This window comes from Schistocerca nitens, chromosome 7 (genome assembly GCF_023898315.1).
Source record: "Schistocerca nitens isolate TAMUIC-IGC-003100 chromosome 7, iqSchNite1.1, whole genome shotgun sequence".
Classification (NCBI taxonomy): Eukaryota; Metazoa; Arthropoda; class Insecta; order Orthoptera; family Acrididae; genus Schistocerca; species Schistocerca nitens.
This window is the reverse complement of record NC_064620.1, coordinates 31,194,338-31,208,202: the sequence shown is the minus strand read 5'-3', so window position 1 is coordinate 31,208,202 and position 13,865 is coordinate 31,194,338. Positions and strand designations below refer to the sequence as shown.

General features: G+C 36.9%; 1 protein-coding gene across 1 annotated transcript in view; it reads right to left on the bottom strand.

Moving 5' to 3' along the window:
- Positions 1 to 13,865, bottom strand: part of LOC126195122 (excitatory amino acid transporter 2) — a 289,148-nt gene that overhangs the window by 26,958 nt on the left and 248,325 nt on the right. The window contains exons 4-5 of the mRNA XM_049933613.1: positions 9,769 to 9,811; positions 9,200 to 9,387 (exon numbers count right to left, since the gene is read on the bottom strand). Coding sequence (XP_049789570.1) covers positions 9,200 to 9,387; positions 9,769 to 9,811 — 231 coding nt within the window. The remainder of the gene's footprint in view (positions 1 to 9,199; positions 9,388 to 9,768; positions 9,812 to 13,865) is intronic.

Below are 13,865 nucleotides of genomic sequence, written 5' to 3'. Positions count from 1 at the left end.
TGCTAGCCAACTGGAAAATGATTTAAATCCAAATAGAGGTGTTTTGCAGGATATGCTTCCTACAACCACCCTAGAAGGAAAACAAAGGCAGAGGATGAGATGGTCAGATGAAGTTAATCGACACCTCATGTTCTGTTATTACCAAGCAACAAACTTAGGAACCAACACAACTGGATACAGATCACAAGTATACACAACATTTATTACCAGATACCCAGAATTAAAATTTTTAACAGAACAACGACTAGCTGATCAGATCCGTGTAATAATCAAAAATAACAGGATACCCCAGTCAGAATTAGAAAACATCAAACAACAAGTACAACAAATAACTGGAACAAAATAATGTGCAAACAGAAGAAGAAGAAAATAGAGTAATGGACCCAAACATCCCAGAGCAAACAAACAAAGAACAACACGCTTCAACTAAACAATCAGAGGAAAACGAAATCTTACGACAGCCACCAGAACAAGCACAAATAGAACACGAAGTGACACACATGTTAGATATAGAAGAAAAATTTCAGCTGACATACATAGAATACAAAGACACAAGTACAGACATTAGACCATTCTTGCATAGACTGCCAAGTAACCCACAAGTCGAAACAACAATAAAAACTATCAACACAATCATACACAACAAAATAAATGAATATACAACTAAGGAAGAGTTACAACTACTTGTTTATATAGGAGCACTCACTACACTAAATATACACACTAGGCAGAGATCAGAACCAACCAACACACAGAAGAAACCCACAAAACCAGCATGGCAACACAGGCTACAGATCAGAATAGAAAAACTGAGAAAGGACATCGGACAGCTAACACAATTTATAAGAAATGAAATGTCAGAAAAAAAACGAAAAACGTTAGGTAAAATCTCACAACAAGAAGCGATAGAGCAATTAGATGAGAAGAAGCAGAAATTACAAGCATTGGCCAAACGACTTAGGAGATACAAAAAAAGTGATAGTAGAAGGAAACAAAACCAAACATTCAACGCAAACCAAAAGAAATTTTACCAGACAATAGATAACACACACATTAAAATAGACAATCCACCAAACATAACAGACATGGAACACTTCTGGAGCAACATATGGTCAAACCCGGTACAACATAACAGGCATGCACGGTGGATACAAGCAGAAACAGACACATACAAGATGATACCACAAATGCCTGAAGTGATAATTTTGCAACATGAAGTCACCCAAGCTATTAATTCTACTCACAATTGGAAAGCCCCTGGAAAAGATAAAATAGCAAATTTCTGGCTAAAGAAGTTCACCTCAACACATTCACATCTAACTAAATTATTTAACAGTTACATTGCAGACCCATACACATTCCCTGATACACTTACACATGGAATAACTTATCTGAAACCTAAAGATCAAGCAGACACACCAAACCCAGCTAAATATCGCCCCATAACATGCCTACCAACAATATTCAAAATATTAACTTCAGTCATTACACAGAAACTAATGACACATACAGCACAGAACAAAATTATAAATGAAGAACAAAAAGGCTGTTGCAAAGGAGCACGAGGATGTAAAGAGCAACTGATAATAGATGCAGAGGTGACATATCAAGCTAAAACTAAACAAAGGTCGCTACACTACGCATACATTGATTACCAAAAAGCTTTTGATAGTGTACCCCACTCATGGTTACTACAAATATTGGAAATATACAAAGTAGATCCTAAATTGATACAGTTCCTAAACATAGTAATGAAAAATTGGAAAGCCACACTTAATATCCAAACAAATTCAAATAATATCACATCACAGCCAATACAGATTAAGCGTGGAATATACCAAGGAGATTCATTAAGTCCTTTCTGGTTCTGCCTTGCTCTGAACCCAATATCCAACATGCTAAATAATACAAATTATGGATACAATATCACTGGAACATACCCACACAAAATCACACATTTGCTATACATGGATGATCTAAAACTACTGGCAGCAACAAATCAACAACTCAACCAATTACTAAAGATAACAGATGTATTCAGCAATGATATAAATATGGCTTTTGGAACAGACAAATGTAAGAAAAATAGCATAGTCAAGGGAAAACACACTAAACAAGAAGATTACATATTGGATAACCACAGTGACTGCATAGAAGCGATGGAAAAAACAGATGCCTATAAATATCTAGGATACAGACAAAAAATAGGAATAGATAATACAAATATTAAAGAAGAACTAAAAGAAAAATATAGACAAAGACTAACAAAAATACTGAAAACAGAATTGACAGCAAGAAACAAGACAAAAGCTATAAATACCTATGCTATACCAATACTGACCTACTCATTTGGAGTAGTGAAATGGAGTAACACAGACCTAGAAGCATTCAATACACTTACATGATCACAATGCCACAAATATAGAATACATCACATACATTCAGCAACAGAAAGATTCACATTAAGCATAAAGGAAGGAGGAAGGGGATTTATCGACATAAAAAACCTACATTATGGACAGGTAGACAATTTAAGAAAATTCTTTATAGAACGAGCAGAAATCAGCAAAATACACAAAGCAATCACTCATATAAATACATCGGCTACACCACTGCAATTTCATAACCACTTCTACAACCCTTTACATCACATAACATCAACAGATACAAAGAAAGTAAATTGGAAAAAGAAAACACTACATGGCAAACACCTGTATCATCTAACACAGCCACACATCGATCAAGATGCATCCAACACATGGCTAAGAAAAGGCAATATATACAGTGAGACAGAAGGATTCATGATTGCAATACAGGATCAAACAATAAACACCAGGTATTACAGCAAGCATATTATTAAAGATCCCAATACCACAACAGATAAATGCAGACTTTGCAAACAACAAATAGAAACAGTAGATCATATCACAAGCGGATGTACAATACTAGCAAATACAGAATACCCCAGAAGACATGACAATGTTGCAAAAATAATTCATCAACAGCTTGCCTTACAACATAAACTTATAAAACAACACGTTCCTACATACAAGTATGCACCACAAAATGTACAGGAGAATGATGAATACAAATTATACTGGAACAGAACCATTATAACAGATAAAACAACACCACATAACAAACCTGACATCATACTCACCAATAAAAAGAAGAAATTAACACAACTAATCGAAATATCCATACCCAATACAACAAATATACAAAAGAAAACAGGAGAAAAAATTGAAAATACATCCAACTGGCTGAGGAAGTCAAGGACATGTGGCATCAGGATAAAGTTGACATTATACCAATTATACTATCAACTACAGGAGTCATACCACACAATATCCACCAGTACATCAATGCAATACAGCTACATCCAAACTTATATATACAACTACAGAAATCCGTAATTATTGATACATGTTCAATCACCCGAAAGTTTCTAAATGCAATATAACATATACCGTACAGTTAAAAGGAAGTCACGCTTTATCAAGGTCCGCGTCACTTTCCATTTTTGACCAGACAAAATGTCTGAGAAAAGAAAGAAAGAAATAACAATAATAATAATGATTGCCTATCTTGCTCTGAACTCAACTGACAGCCTCAGTTCTTATTCCATGTGGTAACATTTGCAGGAAAAATGGATCTCTGTCATAAATGTCAAATAAACCTCCAGTAGTTTTCACCTATGTAGTCATCTTCTCTTAACTGGTGCAGTGCATATGGGTTACAAATACGTTGCTTCTCCAAATATTTATGTATTCTAATGTTAACCATTTCTTGTTAATTCTCAGTTCACCCAATATTAATCTTAAGGGCAGATTTCAGTTTCAAGCCAACATTTTGTGCACTTAATGTTATCTGTTATGCTTGTTCACAAATGAGCTGAAAGAGGATCATCATCAACACACTTTCTGCTTACAGTTTATATTCCATATACTTGCAATAACATAGGATGTGTGTGCATGCACATCGCTTCAACTCAGTGTAATTGTGTTTTTACAATGAGTAAATTATATTAAGATAGTCACTAGTAGATAGAATGCTTGTTGAGGAAGGTTTGCATATATAATTTATTACCACTACAACATACGAGTCGTCCAGCCTGATCTGGGGAAGGTCACTAAAAATCAGTATGTATTTGGGTTATGATGGTTGTTGTTGTGGTCTTCAGTCCTGAGACTGGTTTAATGCAGCTCTCCATGCTACTCTATCCTGTGCAAGCTTCTTCATCTCCCAGTACCTACTGCAGCCTACATCCTTCTGAATCTGCTTAGTGTATTCATCTCTTGGTCTCCCTCTATGATTTTTACCCTCCATGCTGCCCTCCAATACTAAATTGGTGATCCCTCGATGTCTCAGAACATGTCCTACCAACCAATCCCTTCTTCTAGTCAAGTTGTGCCACAAGCTCCTCTTCTCCCCAATTCTATTCAATACCTCCTCATTAGTTATGTGATCAACCCATCTAATCTTCAGCATTCTTCTGTAGCACCACATTTCGAAAGCTTCTATTCTCTTCTTGTCTAAGCTATTTATCGTCCACGTTTCACTTCCATACATGGCTACACTCCATACCAATACTTTCAGAAACGACTTCCTGAAATTTAAATCTATACTCGATGTTAACAAATTTCTCTTCTTCAGAAACGCTTTCCTTGCCATTGCCGGTCTACATTTTATATCCTCTCTACTTCGACCATCATCAGTTATTTTGCTCCCCAAATAGCAAAACTCCTTTACTACTTTAAGTGTCTCATTTCCTAATCTAATTCCCTCAGCATCACCCGACTTAATTCGACTACACTCCATTATCCTCGTTTTGCTTTTGTTGATGTTCATCTTATATCCTCTTTTCAAGACACTGTCCATTCTGTTCAACTGCTCTTCCAAGTCCTTTGCTGTCTCTGACAGAATTACTATGTCATCGGCAAACCTCAAAGTTTTTATTTCTTCTCCATGGATTTTAATACCTAGTCCAAACTTTTCTTTTGTTTCCTTTATTGCTTGCTCAATATACAGATTGAATAACATCGGGGATAGGCTACAACCCTGTCTCACTCCCTTCCCAACCACTGCTTCCCTTTCATACCCCTCGACTCGTATAACTGCCATCTGCTTTCTGTACAAATTGTAAATAGCCTTTTGCTCTCTGTATTTTACCCCTGCCACCTTTAGAATTTGATAGAGAGTATTCCAATCAACATTGTATGGTATATCAACCAAAATATTAAAATCTTGTGCTGACTTGGTAGTACCTACCTTTAGTTCTGTTTGTAGCCAATCACTCAGTCAATACATATTTCTTAAATGATTGAAGTATGTGATAGTAATAAGCATTTATAAACGTAGAAATTAACAAGTGATTGAATTAAACCCATCTCCTTCCGTCCTGTATTTTCAAAAATGCTTACGAAAGTTTACAACAATGTTGCACCACCTTTCTGAGTGTAAACATTCACCAGCAATGTAGTTTGCTTTCTTTGAAGCCTTCTTTATTGAAAAAACAAATACATGATTCACAAACTGTTTTATCAGAACTGAACAAGAAAAATTACCTTGCTCACATTTTTTGTGATCTTCCCAAAGCCTTCAATTATGTGCACCCAGTGGCACCGACTTAGTGGGCGCAAGGTACTGTGTACCCCCCCAGTAGTTAAAAGTAGGGGCCTCGGTCCCCCCCCCCCCTTCCTCATCCTTTACTGGGAAATTTGTTAAAACTTGCACATATATTTTTGCATAATAATATGTAATGATTATGTAGGGAAAAAAAAAAATACTGATTTTACGAGCTACTGCGTATTCCTTTCTGCTACTCCTCCAACTTCTGCATGTGATAAACTGTCGTGACAGGGTTTGTCCCCTGCATCTGTACTATTCAAAAACTTTTACTGTACGGAGGTATGCAGGGAATGAAAGCTTACCATGAGCTCACAGCGCTTTGGCTGCTAGGACGAGTTCCACTTCCTCCCACAGCAGCCTGCTGGCAGCTTGTAAAAGAAACTAATGAGCAATAGTGACACCAAATTTGATGGCGATTGCTAGAAGGACTAGGTAACGTTCAAGAATCTCCATTCATTTTTGTAAATTCTATTGAAAATCACTAGGTACAACACCACACAAATCAGCACCAGCCCCAGGGATTTTGCCGCCCCGCGCGAATATGTCAAATGCTCCCCCCCTCCCCCCCCCCTCCGCCCCCTAGAGCCGGCCCTGACAATAATCAACACTATTGTTACATGGCTACATCTTGTTAGACGCACAGTACTGTTACACAGGGGTAGTAAAGTTGAAAGCGTATGAAGCATCAGGCCGCCACAGAGAAACTGTACTGAAATTAAAATCCTTAAAATCGAATGTCAATGTATTTAGCCAGATTTCCAAAGAAAAACTGACACAAATGAAAGAAAACTGAGCTTATTTACTAAAAACCATATATTCCCTCTGTTATTTAGCAGTGCAGGGGCTTACAATACGTGGGCAAACTGATGAAACTGGTAACTTTGACAATTTATTAAACCTTTGATGTGAAGATAACCAGCTACTTTTAATATGGCTACAGCGCGAAACTTACAAATGGACATCCCATGATCAAAACGAAATTTTGGCCATTTCAAGTCATACACTTCTTAGAAAATTATTGGAGGATATCAAGAGTGCTGAGTATTTTGCAATAATAGCAGATGAAACAACAGACATAGCCACCAAAGAGCAATTTAGTATCTGTATAAGATTTGTTGATGCTTCGCTAGAGATAGAAAAATGTTTTTTAGGGCTATACTCAATACAAAGTACCACAGCTAAGGCTCTGTTTGACATTATTATCGACATTTTAAGATGATTTGATTTGCCTACATCTAATTGTAGGGGCAAATGCTTTGACGGTTGAGCTAACATGGCCAGATTATATAATGGTGTCCAGGCAAAGTTTATGGAAATGGAGAAGAGGGCTATGTTTGTGCACTGCCTTGCACACTGTTTAAATCTAACACTACAAGACACTGTGAAAGCAGTTCCAGAATGTCGAAATGCATTGAATGTTATGTAGGACTTAATACATTTTGTGAGAGATTCAACTAAAAGATTAGATATTTTTGCTCACCTGAAGGCAGATGCCTCTACAAATTTGAAACCACTCTGTCCTAAACGGTGGGCTGCAAGATACTTGGCAATGTCTTCAGTTTTGTCCAACTATACAGAACTTCAGGAATTTTTTCTAAATGTTTCAAGAAATGACAATTCAGACACTGGAGCCAAAGCAAACGGCTTTTTGATTAATATGCAGACATATGATTTCTTTTTCATGTTATCACTTTTGGTAGAACTGTTTGGTCACATTGATACTGTAAACATAGCATTACAGAGGAAATACCTACACTTAGAGGAGGCCAATAAGATGATTTCCACTCTTGTAACTTCTATTAAATTTATGAGAAACAATTTTGAATCTTTCTGGGTTGAAGTAACTTCAAAATGTCAAGATATGCATGTTGATTCCCCAAAATTACCCCGTAGAAGGGAAGTCCCTAAGAAATACGATGACTCCATCAGTCCATCTGTATAAACATTCACTGAAGTATTTGAAAAATATAGAAGATTGTATTATGAAACAATGCATCAGCTTCTTGGAATCATGGTTCAAAACTCAGTCACAATTTCTTCTTGGCGATAACAAACATTCATTCAATATTTTATCTTTCTATGAATCAGATATAGGCAAAGAATGCTTGCTTCTCCATTGAAGCATGTTTCATGAGATTATCCAAAGTAGTGATTCTGCGAATATTAGTTCGTTGGATGACATATTGAAATACCTAAAACAGGAAAACCACTTGTTTGACCTACTGCCTGAACTAGTGAAATTCATACGTGTAGTGCTGACGATTCCGGTAACATCCTGCACCGCTGTGCGATCATTTTTTTGTCTGCAGAGGGTGAAAACGTATCTTCGTTCTACAATGAGGCAGGATCGTCTTAATGCCATCGCCCTTCTCAGTGTCCATAGAGATGAATCGATGAAACTCGACCTTGATGCCACATGTGATGAATTCATATGCAGGAATGATCTGAGGAGGAGTACATTTGCCATCAAAAATTAAGGTATGTTTCTTCAACTTTATTTATGTATTTGTTTTGTACAACTACTGACCTATACTCCAACTGAAATGACCTTGTGATTGATGTTTCAGTGAGTCGAGGGGTAGGGGCTCATCGCCAGCCACTCGCAGTTTGCATGATTTTCAGCTGTTTGCATTTTTCATTATACTCACAATCTTTTTTTGTTTCTAGAAAGTTGTTATGCTGTGAGGGGAATTTCCCAAGAATATGATGTCATAACTCAAAAGGGAAAGTATGCGTGCATAATACACCTCTCCCCTTCAGCACTTGTGTTGTTCCATATAATTCTCATTGCATAGGTCATTTTAGATAGCTTAGAATTTAAGAATCACAAACCACTCTGAAATCTTTTCATTTGTGACTTCAGCATACAGTCTAAGAACCTTTCTATTCGCACCTTCAATCAATACACTGGTGTCATCTGCAAATAGGACTGGTTTGGAGTGTCGAACATGTAGATGGAAATGCAAAGTTATCTGTCAAATGTAGTACCCAATAAAATGATTCTTTCCCCCCCCCCTCCCCCTTCCCACCCTTCCAAAATATTTTCAAGTCAGCGCCTGTGTGCGCACCTCAGACCTACTAAAATCATGTGGTGTTAAATACTTCCACTTTGTTTGGATGGAGCCTTGTCTTGATGACAGGAAATGGAGGGTTGCATATGACAGGAATAAGCCATGTTTGGAGTGGTGCCTATAAAAACATCTTAATTCCATACAATGTATATTGTGTGAAGTTTTCACAGAATACTTTCAAAAAGTCGCAAGGTTTATTTTCTTTTTTAGTGAGAAAATGAGTTATTATACATTGCATAACAGAGGTATGTTGATTCCTGCATACTCACAATGCAACTGAACGATTATGTGTTGCATGATTATGAGAATAACAACACTGTCTCCAAACAGCCCAACGTATCTAGCATGAGCATCAATATTGCCAATGGCTCAGTCTACATCCCCACCACTTATGTTTGTTACCACCACCATTACATCTCTCACCACAATGATAAATTTTTTAATATGCATATTGTACAAAAAGATGCTGTATTTTTAAATAGTGATTCTTAGCTTACCTGTACTTTATAGTCCTCACCAACTCTGTGTGTGTTACAACTGTCTCCTCAAGTGCCTCTTCTCCACTACCTCCTCCTGCAGTATCTGCTCCCGCAGCAGCTGCTGAAGCCATCAGCACAGCTCCCGTACCATTTATTGACCCATTATAAGGTGGAGCACTAATCTTCGGTGTGTACACTGTATGAGCCTACAAAACATACCACACAAACCAAATACAATACCAAAAATGTTCTGGTGATGAAGATAGTATGACATCCCAATTACATTTTTTCTATCTACTGTTATTACAGGTAGTTTACGCATAAATTCAGAAGAGTCATACAAATCATTTGTATTATAGTATGAAGAATGTATAGAAAAATTTTCAGTTTTCAAAACCATTGAACTAAACATCACCAACTCTTTCTTTTGGATAACGTAAACTTCTGTATCATTTTCTTATCCATTTTTCATATCTACCATGAATATAATTTAAGCTATATTCTGTAACTGAACACAAAATAATAGTTGTAAATAATCATCATACTATGGAGGAGGAAAATCATATTAGAAATAAGCATATCCTTACCTGTTGGAAAGCTGCTTGGAACAAGTTGTCTGGGAAGACGTTTCTGCGTAAAAACAAGACTTTACTTTAAAATAGACATATTATATTTTCTCTATGAAACTTTAAGAAGATATTACTGTGACAAGTGAATGATGGAGGATTGCCTTTCTGATTTTAACTTTAGCTTTTTATTGCAAGTTATGTTTATTATGTAGCAGTGTATAGCATTATGAGCATAATTACTTCATTAAGCAATTTAATTTTCACTTATGTGAAACATTAAGGTGTGTGTTATCTTGGCGTGCCATTCCCTCATTGGTAACACTACATATGGGAGGCAGAGCATCATTTCTCATATTTTCTCCTCCCCTCCTTCAATCTATGCAAATAGCAAAGTAGTAGAGCACAGACTGCATGGAGGTGGGATCGTACAGGTTGTATGAAAAAATAAATGATTAAATTTATGAAAACAGCATAATTCACTACTTCATTTATCTTTTGTGTAATTGTTTACATGGTGTGGACTTTGTCAAATTAGTGTAATTACAGGAACTGATCTGAAATACTGATTTTACCGGTTGAGGTAGCACAGGAATGACAACACCAAATTGTGGGTGCACGTAAACAGGAAGTAATGTAAACTAATATCAGTTGAAGTGAACTTTAAATTTGTGCCCTTCTAAGTAGATTCAAGTTTTTCCACAGTTTTCATGAATTACTTCACCAAATACCAGTTTGGTTCCTTTGAGATGGCCGCAGCCAATTACCTCTACCATCCTTGTCCAAACTGGGCTCTATTTGCAATGACATTGGAATGTTAAATCCTGCCCTTCCTTCCTCGGGCGAAAAATTATTTTAAAGTACATGATTTTCCCAATACCATCTCCATCCTACAGGTATATGTGACTTTTCAAATGAATATAGTTTTATCTGTGTGTAATGAAGAAAGTAATTTGTAAATATAGCCCTATATTCTTGCAATAAATTCTTTTTGCATTTACTTACCAGTTGATCATCTGATGTCTTTTACATAATTCATTTAATGATAAATGTACTGTTATCCTGTAACTCAGCATAAGCCATGGCTGTGGCTATTAATGGAGACAAAAGTTGTGTCCCTATTCGATAGGCAAGGGCCACAAAATGTTTCATGGTTTCTCTTGTGAAATAAAATCATTGTTGATAAAATTTCTCCTTTAAATTTGCACATTTCGTATCACGTTCCAGAAACTTTGCATACAATGAATCTAACAAAGAGGTGACACCTTACAACATACATGCATAAAAACAAGTAAAATACCCTGACATACAGATTTCTATATCCCCAGGTTTGAAATTACTCTCTACCAAATGTGGATAAATGTTTTAGCAGATCAGTTCAAGAGATTTTTGCTCCAGTTTCTCATAAATATGAAGGACATATGACATTTTATCTTACTTATTATTTTCCACTAGGATGGTACATTTGTTAAAGTCTAGTGATTAAGTAAAAAGAACTAACTGTGTCTTTGGACTTTAAGGCAAGACAGTTTATGACAAATTAATCACAGAGTAACTGAGTTAGATCTTACCATTCTGTGAGATTCTCTCCTTTTTTGTAGGTAAATGTGATCAATAGGGGAGTTTTATTGCAGCAATTGGACCATCATGGTCAGATAAACCCTTTATTATAGGGATAACATTTGTTTCATGAAAACTAGTTGAATTTAGATAGTAATTATCAGTTGGTATTGCACTGGGTGTTCTATTCTCATTGAGTGTGCTACTGTGGGAAGAGAGATTAAGGAAAAGGGCTGGCAAGGTTTAGGAAACGGGGAGAGTTATAAAAACTTTTTTCCAGAACCACAGGTCATGGGAAACTCAGTGGATGGGATTAGAAGGAAGATTGATTAATTGTGTTTGCACTGGACAAGATTTGAGAAAGTGGAAGATAGGGTGCCAAGCAAGGCAAAGATTACTGAAAAACATGGTGCAAGAGTCTATAAGAGCAACAAGCTATGCTTTTTACACATCGTAGACAAGTGAGTAGAGGCAAGGGACAGTAGTTATCACTGAAACAATTGATTTTTGATTATGTCAGTCCTGATCATCTCCAGTTGAATCTGATTGTTAAAACTGCTTAAAATAACTGTATTATGAAATAACCAATCTTTGTTTTTTTATTGCTATGACCTCTAGTAATAAACATAGACTTCATACAAAGATTGAAAAATTCTAATGATCTCAATCAATGTGGTGTTGAGGCTGTGGCAGAAATCAGTCTTGGTATCTTCAGCATAGATGGCAAATGTGAAGTAGGTGGGTGTGGCGGCAGCAAGAGCAGGTCACAAGCTGGTGATTTTCCTGCATTGTCACGTTTGGATGGTATCAATTTTTCACCCTGAAGGAACCACAAAATTAAGGGCTCAGTTATTGTCCCAAGTTTATAGCATATCAAATTATAGGTAGTGATAAATTGTCCCATACTCAGGATATGAGTGTAGGGGGGCAGATACTGGAATCTTTTGCATCACCGCTCATGGCAGTGTTCTAGTAGAGGTTGTTTGCATTGCCTTCCTCTGATCTGTTATGATGTGTTAAGTATGTATCTGCATCGTACAGATGACACTGATATGTGTTTTTATAGTGTAATGGGGTGTTTGTGTTATTGTGGATAAAAGGAAGGGAGAGAGTGAAATCTGCTGCCAACATGTAGCCTACTCCTCGCAAATAGCACAAAGTGGGCCACCGAGTTTAATATCTTGATTGGACGGACAGATCAAATTCAACAGTGTTACATGCCCTCACTTCTACAGCTACATCTATACTCTTCAAGCCACCATATGGTGCATGGTGGAGGGCACCTTGTACCACAATTACTAGTCATTTTATTTCCTGTCCCAACTGCAAATAAAAAGAGGGAAAACGACAACTACATGCCACAGCCCCCCCCCCCCCCCTCACCCCTGTATTAGCCCAAATTTCTCATATCTTATCTTATCTTCATGGTCCTTACACAAAATGTATGTTGGTAGGATCATTCTGCAATCAGCTTCATTTGTCACTTCTCTAAATTTTCTCAATAGCATTCCTCAAACAGAATGTTGCCTTTCCTCCAGGGATTCTCATTTCAGTTCCTGAAGCATCTCTGTAACACACTGTGTTGTTAGAACCTACTGGTAACAAATCTAGCTGCCCTCCTATGAATTATTTTGATACCTTTGTTAAATCTAACCTGGTATTGGGCCCAAACGCTCAAGCTGTACTCAAGAATAGGTCACACCAGTATCCCATATGTGGTCATCCTTTACAGGTGAACCAGACTTTCCTGTAATTCTCCCAATAAACCAAAGTTGACCATTTGCCTTCCCTACTGCAGTCCTCACATGCTTGTTCCATTTGATATCATTCTGCAATGTTATGCCCAGATATTTAAATGACGTAACTGTATCAAACAGGTCACTATTACGCTGCATCTGAACATTATGGGTTTGTTTTCCTACTCGTCTGTCTTAACTTACTTTTTTTTATATTTAGAGCTATCTGCTATTCATCAGACCAACTTGAAATTTTGGTTAAGTCACCTTACATCACTCTACAGTCACTCATCTGTGACACTTTCCCTTACACCACGGCATCATCAGCAAACAACTGCAAATTGCTGTCCACCCTGTCCACCAGATCCTGTACGTATATGGAAAAATAAAAGTGGTTCCACTTCTCTGGGGCACTCCTGACAATACTCTTGTCTCTGATGAACACTTGCCATTGAGGACAATGTACCGGGTACTCTTAGTTAAGAATTCTTTGAGCCACTCACAAATCTTGGAATCTTTTCATTATACTCAAACCTTCATTAACAGTCTGCAGTGGTGTACTGTGTTGAATGCTTTTTGGAAACCTAGGAATGTGGAATATGCGTGTTGCTCTTCATCCATACTTCATAGTATATCATGTGAGCAAGCTGAGTTGCAGATGGGTGATGCTTTCTGAATCAGTGTTTATTTGTGGACACAAGCTGTTCAGTCTGTAGGAAATTTATATTTGAACTCAGAGACACTGTGCAGAGCTTTAGAATTTGATCAAGGATATTGATACAAAGACTGGTGATCACGAACTTTATTTATTTATTTTATGTC